The sequence below is a fragment of the Odocoileus virginianus genome, chromosome 28 (genome assembly GCF_023699985.2).
Source record: "Odocoileus virginianus isolate 20LAN1187 ecotype Illinois chromosome 28, Ovbor_1.2, whole genome shotgun sequence".
Classification (NCBI taxonomy): domain Eukaryota; kingdom Metazoa; phylum Chordata; class Mammalia; order Artiodactyla; family Cervidae; genus Odocoileus; species Odocoileus virginianus.
Window position 1 is genome coordinate 10,092,852 of NC_069701.1, and position 23,327 is coordinate 10,116,178.

The 23,327-nt window shown below is 39.3% G+C and overlaps 1 protein-coding gene across 26 annotated transcripts in view; it reads left to right on the top strand.

The window, feature by feature from the left end:
- DLG2 (discs large MAGUK scaffold protein 2) overlaps nt 1–23,327 on the top strand; it is a 2,233,668-nt gene that overhangs the window by 1,640,049 nt on the left and 570,292 nt on the right. For all 26 annotated transcript variants that reach the window (XM_070457186.1, XM_070457179.1, XM_070457180.1 and 23 more), the window contains 2 exons: nt 1,669–1,813; nt 5,092–5,230. In XM_070457186.1, the coding sequence (XP_070313287.1) occupies nt 1,669–1,813; nt 5,092–5,230 (284 nt within the window). The remainder of the gene's footprint in view (nt 1–1,668; nt 1,814–5,091; nt 5,231–23,327) is intronic.

The following is a 23,327-nucleotide window of genomic DNA, read 5'->3' on the forward strand; positions in this document are numbered from 1 at the left end:
AGAGTTAAGAGAATGTTACTTCTCTAGAAGAACAGTGGAGACATTTACAACTTAATGGAGAGCTCAGGGTCAGCAGTCAGGTTCAGTTCCATTCTGTTCCAGGGTCCCTGACCTGGCAACACCACCAGGGATTAAGTGGCACGTGGAATTTATGCAACAACATGAAGTAAAAATAAAAAGCAATGCTACAAGGTGTTAAATGACTGAAGAGTTGATTAAATACTACAGAGAATATGTAGGAATCCAAGCTATTTTATTTATTTATGTTTATATTACATTGATTTGAATTCCACATCATTTCAGCAGAAACCAACTAAAGAATTGCTACATATAAAAAAACATAGGAGTCAAGTAAGGATAACGTAGGTATTTAAAATATTGCCTCAATATTTGAAAACCATTTAAGAGAAGGTGCCTCGGAGACCCACTGTAAGCCACTGCCATGAAGGAATAATTGCTCTGGTATCACAGGCTTTTCTCTCCAATAGCGAGAAGTGGCTTTAAAGCTAATGGCAACAAGGTACTCTTGAACTTGTTCATTTGAAAAGCTCTATGTTCCAACATTAGTGCTCTTTCCTTAGAAAACAGACCCATGTTAAATGACATTTTGATGGGAACAATTTTTAAAGTGAGGAAAGCCAAGCCTGGTGAAGCCGTGGGAAGACGGGGCTCTGATATATCTGCAGGATAAGAGGAAACTGGCTCGTGTTTCCATGGGGTACTTTGGAAATTGGTACCAGAGGCCTTGGGATTCTGTGGTGGCTCAGACAATAAAGTATCTGCCTGTAATGCAAGAGACCTGGGTTCGATCCCTGAGTTGGAAAGATACCCTGGAGAAGGGCATGGCAGGCAACCCACTCCAGTATTCTTGCCTGGAGAGTCTCCATGGACAAAGGAGTCTGGTGGGCTACAGTCCATGGGGTCGCAAAGAGTCAAGACACGACTGAGCAGCTAAGCATGGACCAGAGGCTTTATCATATTCATTTAATTTGGTCCAGTGTTCATTTGTATGATTTATCCTGAAGACGTCTTCAGAGTGGTGCACAAATACAGAAAACAGTTTATTGCAACACCATTTGAAATGAACTAAATGTGCTTTAGAGATTAGTTAAATCATTATGTTAGGGCACAGTGATTTTTAGGAAACAAAACTTATCTTGTTGAAATACATTCATGAGAGAGGCAAATGGTCGCTTGAAGTTGAAAAGCACATTCCAAAACAATGTGTGTAATGTGGTCACAATCATTCAAAGATATATATCCATATAGGGAGGTTATGGGTAATTTTTATTTTCATCTGCTGTTTTTGTTTTCTTCCATGAATGTATATTGCTTTTGTAATCACAGTCACTGTAGCATAAGAAAGACATTTGACCTCTTTGTTCCGTTTTTCACAAGAGTATTCTGATTTCCGATATAATATATTGCTTCCTCATAGGAAAAGGCAGAAACAGCCTTGTATTTTGGCATCAGCAACTGTACCTTATCTGCTTTGGCTAATGCCATTAATCCATCTGTTCTGCCAAAGTATAACATAGATACTGGACTGTAATAATTATGATTTATTCTTTGCTTAAGCTCATAATTTTGTATATCTGCTTGCCTGGATAGTTCTGGCTAATCACCTGCGTAGATTTGGCTCTCACAATGAACTTTTCCCACTTTCAGGTAAACAACTACAGTTTAGAAGAAGTAACACATGAGGAGGCGGTAGCAATATTGAAGAACACATCAGATGTAGTTTATCTAAAAGTTGGCAAACCCACCACCATTTATATGACTGATCCTTATGGTCCACCTGATATTACGCACTGTAAGTACCAGGCTTAGAGCCGTCTTTGAACAGCAGGCCAGGTTTTCAAAATTGGAAGTCTATAAAACTTGGCAAGATCTTCTGCTTACACCTTCACTCTTGTTTAGCCTGTGGAAATCCTGCAGAGGGATCTTGTACTTCACTTGCCTTGGGGACCTTACCTGATGAGCTGGCAGGCTCACCACTGCAGAAAGGCTTCATAAAGTATGTTATGGACAGTGTGATTACAACAACATAGGAGCAACACAGTTTTTTTTTAACTGAAGTTTACATACATTGTTGTGTTAATTTCAGCTGTGCAGCAAAATGATTCAGCTATTCATATATATATGTATACACATTCGTTTTCATATTCTTTTCCATTATGGTTTATCACAAAATATTGAATATAATTCCCTGTGCTATACAGTGGAAACTTGTTGCTTGTCCTTGTCCATTCTATATTTAATAATTTGCATCTGCTAATCCCAGACTCCCCATCTATCCTTCCCTAACCCCCACCTCCCCTTGGCAACCACAAGTCTCTTCTCTATGTCTGTGAGTCTATTTTTATTTCATCAATAGGTTCATATTTTCCATTCCACATAGAAATGACATCATGTGGTATTTGTCTTTCTTTTTCTGATTTAACTTCACTTAGTATGATAATCTCCAGGTGCATCCGTGTTGCAAATGGCATTATTTCATTCTTTTTCATGGCTGAGTAGTATTCCAAGGGGCAACATTTTTTAGAAATTTTTATTGGCGTATACATTTATTGGCGCTTAATTGCAGCTTTACAGTGTTGCATTCGTTTCTGGTGCACAGCAAAGCAAATCACTGTACGTACACATACATCCACTCTTTTTCAGATTCCCTTCCCGTTTAGGTCACCACAGAGCATTGAGTAGAGTTCCCTGTGTGATACAGTAAGTTTTCACTAGAGTTCATAGGTTATTCATTTTTAAAATTTTTAAATTTACTTATTTTTTAATTGAATGATAATTGCTTAACAGAATTGTGTTGGTTCCTGCCAAACATCGACATGAATCAGCCACAGGTGTAGCTGTGTTCCCTCCCTCCCACCTCCCGCCTCCCGCCCCATGCCACCTCTCTAGGTTGTTAGAGCCCAGTTTGAATTCCCTAAGTCATATAGCAAATTCCCATTGGCTCTCTGTTTTGCATATGTTAATATAAATATCCATGTTACTCTCTCCATCCACTTCACCCTGTCCTTCCTTCCCCCCATCACCGGGTCCATAAGTCTGTTCTCTATGTCTGTGTCTCCATTGCTGCCCAGGGCCAACACATTTTTAAAGGCTATTTCTCAAGCCCCTAAAGCACAATAGTGCTCCTGCCATAATAGTCTCTCTTCCTAGTTCAAATCTATATAGTAACAGAGTGGAAAAAGAGGAGACTGGCCAAATAAACTGGGGATAGCACTGTTCTTCCTGGGGAAGAGGATCTTGCCCTCAAATGGTGAAATCATGCTCCTTCATCACCATCCTTATAGTTCTAACCTTATCAGAATTTGGTATATTGGCAAGGAAGCCAGATAAAATTTTCAGTCACTAAGACAGTGGAGATGGGCTGGAGGTGGGGGCTTCTTGAGCAACAACTAACAATGAGACGCTGTGCTCGGGCCTCATAATGTCTGTTTCTACACAAGCCCCATGGCTTCCTCTCTTCTTAATAGGCCAGCAAGAAGATTCTCTGGGGACTAGATTTAGAAGCAGTTCATTTTTCTGATGTGAGTTAAAGGGACAGTTTTGGCAGCATCAGTAAAAGTGCTCATTCTGAAATCTTGAGCAATCATTTGTAAGATTGAGAACTCAGAATGTCTTCAGGTCCTGTCATTAATTAGCACTATGCTCTTAAGCAAATCATTTAACCTCTTTTAGATATGGATGTTTCTCTTGAGGGAAATTTAAATGTTGAGTGATTTTGTTACCTGCCCATTACATTGGCTGTTGGTTTTCTTAATGATTGTAAAATGACTTGCCTCGGAATATGTCTTTTTGTCAAACAAGCAATAAGGTGAGATCAGCCTTACCTTAGGATATTAAAGAGTTTTAACTTTCAGAGTTTTTCAAGCCAAATAATGAAGAGTCAGTCTTGAGGCTCTGTGATTTTATTCTTGACAAGCATATAGAGCATTTCTTCTTTCTGTCTGAAGAAAAAAGGAGAAAACAAAATTTGCTATTCAATTCAAGAAATATATACAGTAATTTCAATATGTGCAAAATACCTTATAAGGTAATATGTGGGACCCAAAGGAGATACAGTCCTGGCCTTCATTGAAAGGAAGGTTAATTCAGGTATATAAGTAACAGCAGTATTTGACAAACTTAGAGGGATGTACACGCCATGAGAGAGGTAAAAGAAATGTGCTTTGGGCACTCAGAGGAAAAGCATATCACCTGTCTTTGGATGATCAGAAAAATCTTTATGCAGAGGGTAGCATTTGAATTGTATCTTGAAAAAATGGATTAGATTTCAGTATCAGAGATGGGAGAGGAGACAGAAGTTTTAGGTAGCTGGTAAAGTGGAGCAAAAATACAGATATTAGGAAGAACAGGCTTTATTTGGGGACCATAGGAGATATGTAAGAAGGGGATATCAAAATGAGTCAGCCTTCCAAGAATGATAAAAGAGAGAGTTTATATTCAGTACAATAGTATCTATGGAGAGTGTATAAGCAAGAGAATGTCATGATCAGACTGGCATTTCTCAATATATAAAATGGATCTGGGGAGAGAGTAGGGGCAGGAGACCCAGTTAGGAGCTTTTTAGTCACCCCAAAGGGGGATGAATTAGGGTGGAGGAACAGAAGAGAAAGGCCAGAGTTCTTAGCTTTTCTGGGATGGGAGAATAAAGTATTTAGGGATTAAAGTCTTATACAGTAACTTGCTCCAAGAGCCTTCTGCTTTTGATGGTTTGATATTAGCTATGTGAAAAGAATGTGAGCCCTGCAATTAGAAAGCTAACATTTTTATTTCAATAGAAAATGAATCATTGTTCTGAAAAATGTGAATGCGGGATCTCTCCTCCTGTTTTTCTCTTCACCTAATTATACGAACTGGGCTTACAGATAAAACTGTTATTACATCTTTCCAATCCTAAAGGTCACCATGTGCTTGTACATATTAAGAGAAAACAAACAGCAACTCCCATCTCTTGAAGGATCACAGAATTCTTAGCATGTAGCACAGCCTTTCTATTTTTAACAGGACTATAGCAGGACACATTGAATCACCCACATAACAGATTTCTTTTTTATTTTTTTTTTCACTCCTTAGCTTATTCTCCACCGATGGAAAACCATCTTCTCTCTGGCAACAATGGCACTTTAGAATATAAAACCTCCCTGCCGCCCATCTCTCCAGGAAGGTACTCACCAATTCCAAAGCACATGCTTGTTGAAGACGATTATACCAGGTCAGATATGTTTGTTGGATAATTGGGTTTGCGATCTTTACCAGGCAAGAATTGCATTTTCCTAACATGGTAGCTGTTGCTTCTCAGCGCTATTCAAGCTTATTATAGTCTCACCTGAAGTGGAAACCTGCCAAGACTTAGAAGCATATGTCATTGTCCTCTGTTGGAAGCAAAACCACAGATTCTTCGTGGAGAAATTGTAATGTACACACATCCATCACTTTGCAATTTATTAGGACTTTTTGATATCTAACATCATTTGAGGTTTACAGCTATACTGTAAGATAAGTATTATTACTCAAAGAGAGAAAGTGGTGCTGAGGTTCAAAAAGAAGGAAGTAGCATACCTGCGTTACGTATCTGGTTAGTAGAAGAGTCAGTACTGAAAGGCTGTTTATTTGTTTGTTTGCTTTTTCTCTAAATTCCATGTTGTTGCCACTATTGGCCACACACAATTCAATGAACTTGGGGAGTCAGTCAATCCTCCCTTGAGTGCAGTAACTGCAGGTAGAAAGGAAAGGAGTGAAATTAACTCCAAATGGTTTGAATTTAATATATCTCATTCATCTCAAAGGGGAACAAGGCAGGATTTTAGGGCAGAGCAACAGAACCACATGGCTTACCCCACAAAATAAAACTAAGTTTAGCTGGCATGCCTCTGAAAAAGTTAGGTCTGATGCTTTAGAGAAGACCAACTCAGTTCACTTCATGGTCCAGTCAGGATTCAAGAAATTTTGGATGATGAACAAATGCATGAATGAATGCATATATGAATAATAGGAAATGCACATTTTTTCTTTTTTACCTTTAAGTGTTTTTGTTCCAAAGTAATGTATGCTTATTGCATTTAGTGAGGTAATGCAAAGATGTTCAAGAAACAAAAAGCTCCCTCAAACCAGCCGAGCTTCCCAGTGTGGCACTGAACCTTTCATCCCTTGCCTGATGTCAGACAAACCTGTGCAAAGCATACTCAGGTGTAGGTGGAGTCTGACATTGTTTTTAATAAAATAAGTGTGTATTTTACACATGGTTCTGCAACTTGCCTTTTTTTCTTTGAGAAATACTTTTACCCAAAATGAGTTTGCCTATAGAAATATACACTTTTTTCCCCTGAAAGTGTTTGTGTGTAAAAGCGATAGAGCTGAATCCTTTAATTTTGTTTCCTGCCTGTCTACTGAAGTCATTTGTCAGCCTTTAAAAAAACTGGGGGGACTTCCTGCTGCTTAACTTTCCTCTCTGGCGCCTGTGTGTGCTTTGGGCTTTTCATTCCTTTTCAATGATTAAGCATTTTCCATTTATTTTGCAATTTCAGGTTTGCTGAAGTAGCTTGTTACATCTTTAGCCAAGGAATGGAATGTTTAGATGCTGCAAATGTACATCTGTGGTTTAAATCAAATATAAACCTCTTCCTATGCTGAAACGCCTAATCTCTATGCTCTAAATTAAAATGAGGGCTGCCGCAAAGATAATCCTCAGGGTTCTTTAAAGATTGTGTAAATACAGGCACCTTTATTCACCAGAGCAATAATCTATTTGCTCTCATCCTATCGCTAATATTTGATAGGATTTTAATTTGAAAATGCCATTTATCTTACTAGGCCCCATAGTGAATTAAAATTTATTAAACCCCATTCATAATCCAGGCCCTTTGCTTGCTCATTTACTTATACTATCCTTTTAATCCTCTCCAAAACACAGAAAGAAGGACTGTTATCCCCATTTTAGAGATGCAGAAATTGAAGCTAAAAGAGGTTAGGGAACTTGCTTGAGGTCATACAGCTTTTAAGTAGGAAAACTGGGTGCCTTGCCAGCTTTAAAGTTCTGGCTAGGAAGAAACATGTTACCTTTCTCCTTATTTTAAAAATGAAAAGCAAATTGTGTAAAACTGTTTTCATCATAGAAATATGTGGCTCGAAAGAGACCTGAGATGCGGTCAAGAATCCACCTGCAATGCAGGAGACCAGGATTCAATCCCTGGATCAGGAAGATCCCCTGGAGAAGGGAATGGCAACCCACTCCAGTATTCTTGCCTGGAGAGTTCCACAGACAGAGGAGCCTGGCAGGCTGCAGTTTATTGGGTCACAAAGACTTGGATACGACTGAGTGACTTACACATGCATACACACACACACACACACACACACTCATAATACTCAATCTATCAATTCACATGGAACATTTTAGATGGTATGAGAGAAAGAGATTTCATTTTTTTCTACAGTGATATACCCTACCTCGTATGTTACTTCCTGCCTGCCTCCTCCTTTGTTCTCTGGCAGGACAGTCACATAGCTTACATAAAATCTTGCGAATGGCTGGTGCCTGCAAAACTTGTGAAATAAATTGTATCACTTCACACACACACACACACACACCCCACACCCTTCCCCACATCCTCACCACGGCTGTGTGTTCTCACGGGTGCTCTGTGATGGAAGGCATTGCCACAGGTCTCAGAGGTAAATATTTTCTCAGAGGCGCATTCACTACCTTATTCATGAATATTCACTGACGACTTCCCACTAGACAGTGAGCACTGCGGTAGGGATGCAAAAAGAAATAAGAAACAACATCTCTAAGAACTATCAGATTGGGACGAAAATATATATGAGACCAGTGGATCCCCCAGTACCTATTCCCTGATCATGCAGACCCCCCTCTGTGAAGTTTTCCATAAAGCCTGTATTCATTTTTTATCATCCTGAGATTTTTGTCAAAATTCCCTTCCTTTGTGGTAATCAGTGGCAGTTACTTATCCTTACCTAGAAAAGGAAACGTTGGTGACTTGGTGTCAGTCCTCATTTTTTAAATGTAAAAGTTCTATAAAATCCCAAAGTGTGGGAACTACTAACAGAAACAAGCAAAATTAGATCAGTTCAATGAAGTGCCCTTGCATGGCCCTAGCAGGGTTCTCCAGCACCTGAGCTGGCACCTAGTTAATATTTATAAATGAGTTTTTTGAGTTGTCTGTGAATGCCACACAGGAACAGCCTGTGACATCAAATAAGGTTTTAAAGACAAGATAGCTTGTGTTTGAGTTTGAAAAAATGTGTAGACTCTCTTTGTTAGAGACGCAAAAGATGAGGAAGGGCATTCATGGTAGGGACAGTGCACACATACTCAAGGAAGAATGTAAAATAGAATAAAATGAATATATCTGTTATAGTTTGAATACAAGACTCTGAAGGAAAACTACCTACCTTTAAATTATCTTTATGGTTCTATCCTTTCATTGGCAACCTAGTCACAAGATTAGAAATATATAGAATAGTAAAAAGAAAAAGATTACTACTATGCACCATTAAGTGCTTTAATATACTTTATCACCCCTATGAAGTGAAGTGAAGTCGCTCAGTCATGTCCGACTCTTTGCGACCCCGTGGACTGTAGCCCACCAGGCTCCTCCGTCCATGGGATTCTCCAGGCAAGAATACTGGAGTGGGGTGCCATTTCAGTCTCCAGGGGATCTTCCTGACCCAGGGATCGAACCCGGGTCTCCCGCATTGCGGGCAGACACCAGCAGACGCTTTAACCTCTGAGCCACCAGGGAAGCCCAATCACCCCTATATTATGTATATGATATCCTATTCTTGATTTTTGCAGGTAACAAAAAATGAGTTTAAGTAATTTTCTCATGCCATACAGCGAACAAATAGCAGAATCAAACTTTGAGTTTGTGTCTGTGTTCAAAGTACTCATTCCCATGCCCCCACCTACTATCTCATACAGTTTCTTTCTATGAAAAAATGTTGAGTAAAGAGGATTATGCTTCTATTAGGAGAATGGTCCTACCACTTACCACCTAGATAACCCTGAACAAGTCTTTTAATGTCCTGAGTCTTGATTTTCTCATCTGTAAATTTGTTAACATTATTACACTCCTAAGGCACTATAGTGGCTTACATTTGTGGCCTACTTTTTATTTTCCTAAAATAGTAAATCAAGAGAATTAATCTTTAATGGTGTGACTTGAGCTGATAGGAAAAGAGTTCTGTGAAATGGGAACCTTCCAACTACCTATATAATTATATCAAATTGGCAGTCTTTTGTTCCAGATGTTCATAATATCTCTATCTGTTGTGAGTATTTTCAATCTTGCTAATTTATATTCACTTTTGTTGCAGAAGTATAATAAGGCCTATAAAAAGAATTTTGATTAGAAGTATACTACAATGACTTACCTGGATTTTTTTTTAAACCTCTTTTACTGTTTCAAGATATGTGTACCTGAGTAAGCTGGGAAATTTTGTTTTTCCAATGATGTAGAGAAAGGAAGCCTAAACAAAAAGGCCTTGAATAAAATTCTCTTAGTAAAAACCCTGCTGAGTCCCTTATAAATCAAAATTATTGTTATGTAAATACTCTAGTCTTCGATTTTTGGGAAAAAAAGCTATTACAATGATGCTGAGATGGTTTCTTGGCTCATGAAATTATAGACTATCAGAATTGGAAGGGCCATAAATGAAGATAGAGTCTAATCTTTCTCCATTTGGTGGGCAAGAAACACGAAGTCTAGCACAATTTGTTGGCTATCCATAAGTCCCACAACTTGTAGGTTATAGAATCAAATTTAGAACCCTTATCTTTGAACACCCAGTTCAATGTCTTTCTGTTTCTCTAAGCTGATGTTCATTTTTTTATGATAGAGTAAGAAGGTAACAATTACAAAAAAAAATAATCAATCAGTGATTACCTATGAGCAGTGCCAACTTTGTGCATTACCTATACCTATAGATTCCCCTCTATTGAGCCAAGTCTTCTCTGTTACCCAGAAGAGATAACAATCACACACCGTCACCGTCTAGCCAAGTAATCTCAGGATATACAAACAAATCATTGATACTAAAATAAAACCAAAGACTTAGGGATACAAAGTAAAACTGCCCTTTCAAAATAAGGGGATTTAATCTCCCAAGTTATGAATGTGGTAAATACCATTATGAAAGCGGGACCTTAAATTAGCTGTGAGTGATGTATTTCCCACTTTTAGAAACCCAGCTCACCTGGCCCTGAACTTACTGTACCCTGATGTCTTTCCAGCTGACTCTGTAATGTTTACCCACATAATTTGGTTGGTCAAAAAGCAAAAGTTACAAAATATACAAGCAACTCATACAACTCAATACCAGAAAAACAAACAATGCAGTCAAAAAGTGGGAAAAAGACCTAAACAGACATTTCTCCAAGAAGACATACAGATGGCTAGCAAACACATGAAAAGATGCTCAACATTGCTCATTATTAGAGAAATGCAAATCAAAACTACAATGAGATATCACCTCACACCAGTCAGAATGGCCATCATCAAAGAGTCTAGAAACAATAAATGCTGGAGAGGGTGTGGAGAAAAGGGAACACTCTTGCACTGTTGGTGGGAATGTAAATTGATACAGCACTCTGGAGGATGGTATGGAGATTCCTTAAAACACTAGAAATAAAACCACCATGAAAGTAAAAGTGAAAGTCACTCAGTCGTGTCCGACTCTTTGTGACCCCATGGACTTTACAGTCCATGGAGTTCTCCAGGCCAGAATACTGGAGTGGGTAGCCTTTCCCTTCTACAGGGGATCTTCCCAACCCTGGAATCAAACTGGGGTCTCCTGCATTACAGGTAGATTCTTTACCAACTGAGCTATTAGGGAAGCCCATATGACCCAGCAATCCCACTCCTAGGTATGTACCCTGAGGCAACCAAAATTGAAAGACACATGTATCCCATTGTTCATTGCAGCAGTATTTACAATAGCTAGAACAATGGAAGCAACCTAGATGTCCATCGACAGATGAATGGATAAAGATGTTGTGGTACATATACACAATGGAATATTACTCAGCCATTAAAAAGGAATGCATTTGAGTCAGTTCTAGTGAGGTGGATGAACCTAGAGCCTATTATCCAGAGTGAAGTAAGTCAGAAAGAGAAACATAAATATTGTATTCTAACACATATGTATGGAATCTAGAAAAATGGTATGGAAGAATTTATTTACAGGGTAGCAATGGAGAAACAGACATAGAGAACAGACTTATGGACATGGGGAGAGGGGAGGAGAGGGTAAGTTGTATGGAAAGAGTAACATGGAAACTTACATTACCATATGTAAAATAGAGAGCCACTGGGAATTTGCTGCATGGCTCAGGAAACTCAGACAGGGGCTCTGTGTCAACCTAGAGGGGTGGGATGGGGAGGGAGATGGGAGGGAGTTTCAAAAGGGAGGGGGTATATGTACACCTGTGGCTGAGTCATGTTGAGGTTTGACAGAAAACAAAAAATCTCTGTAAAGCAATTATGCTTCAATTAAAAAATAAAGAATTTTTTTTAAAGCAAAAGTTACTATACCCCAATACAAAATAGTTTAAAAAAAAAAAAAAAAAAAACTAAGGGTAAATAAAGTCACAGGAAAGATTTCTTATCTCCAGAAACTTTCAAAGATGACTCCAAATTGTGCTCTGATATTCACAGTTTGACTCCTTTATTACTCAATAAATATGAACCCATCAGTCTATAGTCTGCCTCCATCCATTCTCCTCAAATTATTAAACAGTAGTTTATTGGACATAGTATTGGAAATGTATTCTACTTCTCTTTCTCCCATTCATTCATTCATTTACTCATTCAGTGAATATTCAAGCTTCTGCCACGTGTATTGAATAGGAGATATATAAATAAATAAGTACTGTGGCCCACCAGGCTTCCTGTCTATGGAATTCTCCAGGCAAGAACACTGGAGTGAGTTGCCATTTCCTTCTCCAGGGGATCTTCCTGACCCAGGGATTGAACCCAGGTCTCTGCATTACAGACAGATTCTTTACCATCTGAGCCACTAGGGCAGCCCAAATAAGTGCTAAAAAGAGAATAAAATGTATGTGCCTAGACAGCGTTTGGAGAAGATAGCAATATTAAGGAGGATAACCATGGAATGTCCCTCTGAGGAAACCGTGTATGCTCTGAGACCTGAATGAAAAAAGAAAAAAGGGCGGGGGGGGGCGTGATATAAAGATCAGAGAAAGAGAATTCCAGGAAGAGGAAATAGCAAAGCCAAAGTTCCAGAGGCAGGAATAAGTTTTGTGTATTCCAGGAACAGAAGCAAGCCAAGCTGGCCTGGAAGGAGATGAGCTAATGGGAGCATGGCAGCAAATCAGGTTGGAGGAGTCAGGAGCCTGATGATGTCGGATTTTGTATGGAATAATGAAGAAGTGTAGGTGGAATTTTAAGTGCATTGAGCGTCTACTAGGGAGAAGTAACCAGGAGAAGGAAATTACCTGATTTATGTTTTATATAAAAAAATAAAAAGACACCTCTGACTAGTATGTGGAGAAGGAGAACGACCATTGAAGAAACAAGGGAGAAATTATGACAGCCAGGGCTGGGAGGATGGGAGGCGATGGAGGAGAAGGGGGGAGGAGGAATCTGAAGCAGAATTTAGAGCTGGATTTAACAGCTGTGATCCAAGGAGGGGGCGGTCCTGCTTAAGTCTGGCTAATTTACTCCTGACCATTTCTACACTTGTTATCTGCTATGGAGAAAGCTTTCGGGGATGGCGTTAAGTGTTTGCCACTGTTGTTGGTTTTGTTTTTCCCCTTCGTGTTTATCAGTCAGAACTGGTTAGAGGCTAAATCACTGTTTCTCAAATATTTGTCCCTACATGCCCTTAGGCCTTGAGAAAGGAATTTGTTCTCCTTGGGATTTGGGGTAGAACATGAAGCTTTCTGTGCAAGCATGAAACACACAAATCTTAGAGGTTGTCATAAAAACATGAGAGATATCTTTATTGCTTTAGTGTGAAAATATTTTGATTACAAATTTAAGTATTTTTTTCCAAAGTCTTAAAATAAAATTGACACACCAGAAAGGTCTTCTGAGTATAATAAGTCCCTGGCAAAGACTACAAACCCCAAGATGTGGATGAGCACCCAAGTTTAAGAAGCACTGAGCCTATTTGCACAAGCATGTCAGTTATTAAATCTGTATTATAGAAGCAGCCTCTTAATCATGTCTCAAGGTTTATGGTCTCCATTAGAGACAGGTTCTCAAGGCATCAGACAGCACTTTCCATTAGCATCAAGTCTGGTCCTGTTCTAGCCTCTCTTCTTTTTAACTTATATTTAATGATTTGAAGCCATTTCTGAATGAATCGGAAGTTCTTTCAACACAGGAAAGAAATCTTTTCTTACATGCCTCTATGCAAGTATAGGAGAACTGGGTGTTCCCTAGGCAGACAGCCATGCCTGGTTAGAGTCAGGACCTGGGGGGCAGAGTGCTGAGGTAGGTACACCCTGGAGCCACCCTCCTTAGCATCCTGCCTTGACCTCCTCCTAGCTGTATGACCTTGGACAAGTTGTGCGACTGACTTCTGCCTCAGTTTTCTCATGCATAAAAGGGACAGACTAACACTTCCCACCTCATGGGCTTGTTGTAACAAGAAACAGAGTTAATATATATGAAGTTCTTAGGAAAAAGGAAGCACTTCGTAAATGTTAGTGTCAACAACAAATTGGCACTCGCCGTGGGCGCTTGCCATCTGCCTCTACAAGGGTTAAGTCATATGCTCCTGCAGCTGCTGACCCTCAACACCCACTGAAGGGAGTCCAGGGTGGAGATCAGGAAAGAGGCACCCTGTGCTCTGAAAAACTGGCAGAACAGGTCTTCAGATAGTTAGATATTTTCAGGAACTGACTTTATGAGCCCAATTCTTGCATCTTGTCATATCCAGAAAAGCAGTAAATTCTTTCATGGTGACATCTGCTCCTCAGGACCAGAAAAATCTTCTACAAAAATATGTGCTTGATCACATGAACTTCCCCTTCATCCACATCCCACATCACATATGTATTGGTCTTCACCCTCCGGCCTCCTTGGAGCAGTTTCTCAGAGCTCTCTGAGGCACTGTCTCCCAGCCTGCAGTCCTCATTTTGCCCCAAATAAAACTTAGGTCACAACTCTTACTTTGTTATAAGTCAACATTAGCTCTTATTAATACTATTTAAAATAAGAATTTAAGATGAAGTGCTCCACAAATAGAGTTTTTGAGTGGAAATATAGCCAACAATGCTATCTATCCAGATGCTCAAACAAAATCTACTTTTACATTTTTTTTCAACTAATGTGTCTCCCAGAGCACATTTGATTTCCTTAGAATGTTGTATTACAGGAAGTCCTCAGTCTTAATGGTTTATTAAGGATCTTTATTTTTATTAATGGGCTTCCCCAGTGGTTCAGATGGTAAAGAATCAGTTCAGGAGACCCAGGGTTGCTATCCCTGGATTGGGAAGATCCCCTGGAGAAGGGAATGCCTACCCACTCCAGTATTCTTGGCTGGAAAACCCCATGGACAGAGGAGTCTGGCGAGTTACAGTCAATGGGGTTGCCAAGAGTCAGACATGACTGAGTGACTAACATTTTCATTTTTATTAATACTACTAATATTTTATTAACAATACACATTATTAATATAATGAGTATCTATTCCCATCCTTATTGGAAATATAAAGTAGGATTCAGTGGAACCAAATATGATAAATGCTAGCGACAGAGATGAGATGGTTGGATGGCATCACCAACTCAATGGACATGAGCTTGAGCAAACTCCGGGAGACAGTGAAGGACAAGGAAGCCTGGTGTGCTGCAGTCCATGGGGTCGCACAGAGTCGAGAACGACTGAGCGACTGAACAACCAACAGCAGTCTGTCATTCTGGCCTCTGTAGCCAAATACAATTATTCTCTGGATAATTAATCGATTTTTGTCCTATTTTTTTCATAGTAGGCCTCAACAGCAAACACCATGTAGCTTTTCACTCAAAGAAATTCTGCAAAATGTGTCATCAGACTCCTCATAGCCTTTGTAAAGTGCATTATTGAACTTAACCAAGTCAGAGGTTCATCAGCAGAGTCTCTGAGTTATGTTTTGGCCTGTGCTACCTGCCCGCTTTCTGTAATGTGGAGCCTGGCACTATAATGTCTCTCTTGAAGCAAAGGCTAGCAATGAGACGGAGTGAATGGGGCAAAACAGGTAAGACAAATGGAGGATAACTCAGTTAGTGGACACCTCCAGGGGAATTTTCTCATTGTTGGTGGTGGCTCCACATAATCATTTAGATTTACTTACATAAACCATAAGGCACGATTGATAGGGCTATCCTGTTAGAAAGGGAGAGAGTGGTTTTGCTAATGGGGAAGCTGATGAATCTTAACTAATGGAAAATATCCAAATATGTATGGGAAAACATGTTAAGCTGCTGTTTGCTGTCAGGGAAATGAATTTAAGGATAGGAAAAATGAAACAGTAATGGAAATTTTAAGACAGTCTTTTAAGAGATGTTTATCATTTTGTATGTACTTAATAAATTAGCCAGACATAAATACGCAGCATTAGGCCTTATAATGTTATGAAAAATGGTTATGTATGTACTTAATAAATTAGCCAGACATAAATATGCAGCATTAGGCCTTACAATGTTATGGATGATGGTTATTGCACATCTATGGCTATTGTTATTATAGATGTAAAATTCAAACAGATAGTTGTTTAATCAATGCTGTATTACATTTTAATGGAATGAATTTAGCCTTGGCCTCCAGGGCTGGTTGAGATTAAAAAAAAAAAAGGATTAACGATAAGCAATGGAGAATGTTGTAGGGACCGTAATACAAGCAATCAGCTATTAATTGACTCCAGGCCCCTTAAATTGCAAGTCAGTACTACCACCAACAAATGTGCAGCTCATCTCTGGCCCTTTTCCTGTGGCATTGAAACAGGGTGTATATTATGATTAAAGACAAGCAGACATAGCCTCTTCCTCTAGGAATTTGTTTTCGCATCCCTGCGTCAATGAAGTGATAGGCAGAAGAGCGCTGATTCTCGGTTGCTCCCAGGCGGCGCACACTCCGAACATTTTCCAGAGCAGCACTGCACTCCGTGAGTGACTCCTACCTCTGCTCCAAGGGTCCCCGCCTCTCGGATCTAATGCCCGATTACCTGAGGTGGCGTTGATGTAACAATAAGAGAGAGAAACCGCACAATAAATGCAGTGCTCTTGAACCCAAACCGTACCCCACTCTGGTCTATGGGAAAATTGTCTTCCATGGATCTGATCCCTGGTGCCAAAAAGGTTAGGGACCGTTGCCATTTGCCGCTGTGAGGGAGGTCACCATGTTAATAGCAATGTTTGCCTTAAGAAAATGTTAGAAAACTGTGGCATATAATTATTGCATTTCAGAGACTTATACTGTTTTATAATATAGACATCAATTTTGTAATTTTTAGGTTGCATCATTCACTTTTTGCTTCTGGGTAATTTCTTTAATCTAGATAGTTAATCAAGCTACATCTGAGTAAAACACATTTTAAAAATACTGCCTGCAAACATGTTCTCCAGACATCCTTTTCAATCTTTAATCTATTTCTTCCTCTTTTTATTGCTTTCTACCCCTGTTCTTTTTTTTCCAATAAGTTTTAATATTTTCCCTAACTGTAAAAGCATTATGTATTTGTAGAAAAGTTATAAAATAACAAAAATGTGAAGAAAAATTCACACCACAGAAACATAATCATTATTCTTTTTAGCTTTTTATTTTGTACTGGGGTATAGCCGATTAACAGTGTTGTGGTGAACAGCGAATGGTCTCAGCCATACACATATACACACGTATCCATTCTCCCCCAGACCCACCTCCTGGAAGGTCATGTACACACTGCTACATTTAAAATGGATAATCATCAAAGACCTATTGCACATGGAACTCTGCTCAATATTATGTGCCAGCCTGGATGGGAGGGGGATAATCATTACTAATAAGTGATACTTTTCCATTAAGTTATTTTCTGTTGATACCTATAGTAAGTCGCAAAGCTGAGATCTGAACACAGTTCAGTCTGGTTCCAGAGTGCATATACTTGACCCCGCTAGGAAAGGACATGCAGTTGGTATATAAAGGGATAGGATTCAAACTAACACCCAGGTCTGGCTCTTTTTGCTGTACTGCATGGGTAGCGTTAATAGCATTAACATTTCTAGAATTTCCTCTGTGCTTCGAATTAGTCTCTCTCTGGTTTTTCTGTCCAGAAAAGTGAAACTAAAGTTTTATTCACTGCTTCCGCCCAGCAACACCTGTGGTCTGTTCAGAGGAGGCAGTCAGTTTTTCTCAGAAGAAAGGCAAGCCTTCTGGATGGTGCACTAGCCGCCTGGGGTCAGTCTTTAATGCTTGTCATTGCCAGTCTCACACCAGACCCCATGTGGTTGCTTTAATGAGTGTTTGAAGTCCTCACTGAAATAGCTTAGCTGTCCCCGTGAGTGTGTGTGCCTCTGAGTGTAAACATCTAAATATCAATGCTCATCCTAGATCTCTTTTAAAATTAGATTGACCTTGAAGTAGAATGATGTGAGTCCTTTATTATGTAAACTGTGTCCTAAATGGAAATGCTGTCCACCAAGCCATTTAGAGCTCGATATTTTGTTTTATGTTTTTTTTTCCCCCCACTAATCTTTTCCTAAAGTCTCATTTACCATGTTCAGACAGGTGATGAAGGCAGAATGAAACAGCTGAAATAAATGTGATAGCTCGAGATTTCACAGCCAATTATGTGAGGGCTTGCTCTGAATTTATAACAGGACTGGTAAGCTCTGATAGCCGGCCAGTGCTGCCCAGCTACTTCGCTATTTCCCCTTTAGCTCCTGTAACACCATAGGAGCAGAGAGATGTTCCTGTATTTATTTAGCAGTTTGAGCATCTGAGATAATAGAGATGCCATAATTTCCCCTGTAGCAATAAAGAGTAAGTGGCAAATCCCAAACCCAGAGCCCAGAAGCAGGGTGACATTTGGCTAAGAGCTCAGATTTTGGACCCATAGAATTCTAGGCTCACCACGGACTAGCTCTTTGACCTTGGATGAGTTATGTCGCCTCTCTATTGCCTGTTTGCCCACCCATGCCTATATCATGGGTTATTATTATATTCAGTGAAATGGTCTATATAAAACACTTGAAACAGAGCTTGGTACAAAATAAGCTGGATTCAGGTTAACTACTATTATTATTATCATTATTATTAGGTTTGACTTCTAGTCCAGGGCACTGTGGTGATTATAGGATCAGTTGCAGTTATTGATAGCAGTGCTGGTTGGAGATGGTGGAATGAGATTAGGAAGTGAGCAAGAGGGAAATATGCTTCCAGCTAACCTAATAAAATTTAGATTTATACTATATTTATACTTACTTTAAAAGGGTGGATTTTGAGACCTTATGTTGATTTAGTGATGTTTCCTTTATATTTCAATTTCTTTTAAAATATATAGAGAGATCCTAACTAAGACTTTTATTCAAAACTAAATCTAATCATTAATGTTGTATAAAAAGAAAAGTCTGTGTTAAAGACTTAAAGCTGATTTTTTTTTTAAATTTAATTTTTGACCACTCCACACGGCTTTTAGGACCTTAGTTCTTAGTTCCCTAACCAGGGATTGAACCCATGCCCACTGCAGTGAAAGCGCAGAGTCTTAACCACTAGACTGCCAGGAAAGTCCCTGATTTTTAATTTAAAAACTTTAAAATTAAAAATTCTAGAATTTTAAGTAAACACAAACATATACCTTTCCAAATACTCGGGTTTACTATTCAGGTATCCTAAAACTTTTTAAATAAGTGCAGTGATTACTTGAGCATAGCTTCATGATTTGAGCACAAAAGCCAGCTATATACACAGCAATACCTACGGCAAAGCCTCCTACTTCCCAAGGGTAGTGTTAATTCTATCGCTTTACTGTATAACATTAGATTGAGCCATGTACGGTTGGATGGAGTTCCACATACAGCATGTATCCAAATCCATGTAATGCTGAGTGTAGCTCTGATAAGGTTATCCTGAGTTTAAAATCATGACAACTGGAGGGAGCTATGGAGGAGTTGCGAGTGAGGGGGAGCTTGTAGTGAGAAGGTGGTCTCCCCAGCTCAAGCAAAGTAGTGTCTTCCTGAGAACCACTGTATTCTGTAGCTTAGACAGAAATACTTGGCTTCATTCTGCTCCCTGGTGGTGGTGGTGTTCAGTGGCTAGGTTACATCCAATTCTTTGTAACTCCATGGACTGCAGCACACCAGGCTTCCATGTCCTTCACTATCTCCCTGAGTTTGCTAAAACTGATATCCACTGAGTTAGGGATTCTATCTAAGCATCTCATCCTCTGTCACCCCCTTCTCCTCCTGCCCTCAATCTTTCCCAGCATCAGGGTCTTTTCCAATGAAGCATCTCTTTGCATCAGGTGGCCAAAGTATTGGAGCTTCAGCTTTAGTATTAGTCCTTCCAGTGAATATTCAGAGTTGATTTCCTTTAGGAATGACTGGTTTGATCTCCTTGCTAACCAAGGGACTCTTAAGAGTCTTCTCTAGCACCACAAAAAATTAAGTTTTATATATCCCACTAATAAAAGAAGAGTAGTACTTCTTACCTTCCATTGGAGAAAAAGAACTTAATATTTATAGTCTACAGATACTAACATTGATCAGCTGAATATTACCAAGTCAAAAAAGTTTCAAGCAACACTTGCTGAAAGAGACAATGCAATTCAAAATGTGGCTACTTCATAACTCTCTCAGAAAGAACAGGTCTACTGTCTAAACCTAGTTCCAAACTCTCACACGCAGTCAGTCACAAGTGAAACCTGTGTGAACACTGACTTCCGAGTCCTACTCCAAATCTACCAAATCTGTGTGTCCAGGGATAGTATTAGTTAGTATTAAAAAACATAACAAAAGCCATCAAGTAACTCTGATGCAGGCAAGTTCGGGGACCACTGGCTTAAATTCATTGTGTCTTTGACTTCAGAAAATTGTGTCTTCAAAGTAAAAGCAAAATGCACCACATTAGAAGAAAATGTGATCAGGTGTTTCCCTCATACGGCAAGATTTTATAAAAACATTGGGTGACTCTACATTTTGGTAATTCTCAAAATATTTCAAATCCTCTCCCAGCAAAAAGGATTTAGTTCAGTTCAGTTCAGTCACTCAGCCATCTCCGACTCTGTGACCCCATGGATTGCAGCACGCCAGGCCTCCCTGTCCATCACCAACTCCTGGAGTTCACCCAAACCCATGTCCATCGAGTCGTTGATGCCATCCAACCAGCTCATCCTCTGTCGTCCCCTTCTCCTCCCACCTTCAATCTTTCCCAGCATCAGGGTCTTTTCAAATGAGTCAGTTCTTCCCATCAGGTGGCCAAAATAATGGAGTTTCAGCTTCAACATCAGTTCTTCCAATGAATATTCAGGACTGATTTCCTTTAGGATGGACTGGTTGGATCTCCTTGCAGTCCAAGGGACTCTCAAGAGTCTTCTCCAACACCACAGTTCACAAGCATCAATTCTTTGGTGCTCAACTTTCTTTATAGTCCAACTCTCACACCCATACATGACTACTGGAAAAACCATAGTGTTGATTAGATGGACCTTTGTTGGCAAAGTAATGCCTCTGCCTTTTAATATCCTGTCTAGGTTGGTCATAACTTTTCTTCCAAGGAGTAAGCGTCTTTTAATTTCATGGCTGCAGTCACCATCTGCAGTGATTTTGGAGCCCCAAAAAATAAAGTTTGTCACTGTTTCCACATGTATTTGCCATGAAGTGATGGGACCAGATGCCATGATCTTAGTTTTCTGAATGTTGAGCTTTAAGCCAACTTTTTCACTCTCCTCTTTCATCTTCATCAAGAGGCTCTTTAGTTCTTCTTCACTTTCTGCCATAAGAGTGGTGTCATCTGCATTTCTGAGGTTATTGATATTTCTCCCGGCAACCTTGATTTCAACTTGTGCTTCATCCAGCCCAGCGTTTCTCATGATATACTCTGCATATAAGTTAAATAAGCAGGGTGACAATATACAGCCTTGACATACTCCTTTTCCTATTTGGAACTAGTCTGTTGTTCCATGTCCAGTTCTAACTGTTGCTTCCTGACCTGCATACAGATTTCTTAGGAGGCAGGTCAGATGGTCTGGTATTTCCATCTCTTTATGAATTTTTCACAGTTTATTGTGATCCACACAGTCAAAGGCTTTGACATAGTCAATAAAGCAGAAATAGATGTTTTTCATGAACTCTTGCTTTTTTGATGATCCAACGGATGTTGGCAGTTTGATCTCTGCTTCCTCTGCCTTTTCTAAAACCAACTTGAACATCTGGAAGTTCACAGTTGTTAAAGCCTGGCTTGGGGAATTTTGAGCCATACTTTGCTAGCATGTGAGATGAGTGCAATTGTGCGGTAGTTTGAGCATTCTTTGGGATTGGAATGAAAACTGACCTTTTTCAGTCCTATGGCTACTGCTGAGTTTTCCAAATTTGCTGGCATATTGAGTACAGCACTTTCACAGCATCATCTTTCAGGATTTGAAATAGCTCAACTGGAATTCCATCACCTCCACTAGCTTTGTTTGTAGTGATGCTTCCTAAGGCCCAACTTGACTTCGCATTCCAGAATGTCTTCACACTCATTCTAGGTGAGTGATCACACCATCATGATTATCTGGGTCATGAAGATTTTTTTCTATAGTACTTCTGTGTATTCTTGCCACCTCTTCTTAATATCTTCTGCTTCTGTTAGGTCCATACCATTTCTGTCCTTTATTGAGCCCATCTTTGCCTGAAATGTTCCCTTGGTATCTCTAATTGTCTTGAAGAGATCTCTAGTCTTTCCCATTCTATTGTTTTCTTCTATTTGCACTTATCACTGAGGAAGGCTTTCTTATATCTCCTTGCTGTTCTTTGGAAATCTGCATTCAAATCTTTCCTTTCTCCTTTTGTTGATTAGCATTTTTTAGCAATGAAGTAGCTTTAAAAAAAAAAAAGAAAGAAAATTGAGTGACTCTTAAGCCACTGACAATGCTGGTGGCGATATAGTGATAAGTGCCCCAGAAAGAACATTGCTGCTGAGCAAGATTTACCAACCACAGAATTTGTTCAGTGGTGCTTAGATCTTACAATTAAAATTTTAGAATTTTTATTTACAAACGTCTATAGCAGGTATGCATTTTACTCTGTAAACACACATTTTTCTTTTTACATGACACATGATTTTATTTTCTTAAATTACATCTGATAGTAGGTCCCTGTCTTCTTAAAGTTCTTCCTGAACATCAGTCTTTTAGGAGCCCAAGCTTTTGGAGAACAAAAACTTGGAAGGGCTTTTCTCTGGGAAAATTCAGCTTTCCCTCTTATATGACAAATCTCCAGTGGAGCAGGGGAATATAGTTGAATATAAGTTCATTGCACTAACATAATAGCTGCTTGAAACTTGAGGAAGAGGAAACACTGTAAGTTCCAAACACAAATTAATGTTTCAATAGATTACCTTATCCCTGCTTTATTATGTATATTGCTTCAGAAACAAGCAGGTTATATTAGTTGAATTCAGAAATGCTCTATCCAATAGCCACTATACCCTTTATTCTATGAAACAAATGTTTTATGTTATAAATGTTAAATGTTATAGGACATCTTAGGTCCCTCTAGGTCCCTAAATAAATGGCTACCTTCTTACCTCAGACCAGACAATGTCCTACATGCATATTGAAGTCAGGAGTAGCTGTTGATCATCCCGTGGACTTATCACAGATGTCAATGGCTGGGAAACAGAGGTAGTGGGGAGGTGAATTGAGAATTCTAATCCAATTCCCACACCCTTTATTAGGCTTCCACCTAAATACCTTATGGTTCAGCAATGCACACAACTGCCTCATACACAGCTGGGAAATCTTACTTTGCTTTACATTTTCCCACTAAGTATTATTCGGTGAAATCGTGCATAGTGAACATTAGAGACGACTGGTACATTCAAATCACAGTTCTACACCTCATTCTTTCTGAGCCTCAGTTTCCGTATCCAGAAACTATGGGTAAGATCCACCGTGAAAGTTTGTTGCTGTGAAGATTAAAGATGATGATGTATGTGACCCCACAGTGACTGAGAAACTTGGGGATTCTCTGTTATTATAATAAACTTATATTCAACCATTTTCCTTCCCTACCCCTCACCCCAAAAATCCCAATTCCCAAAGCTCAGGCAAGTCATGTAGATTTTACAGAATATTTCATATGAAGACTAAGAAGAATATTATGGGA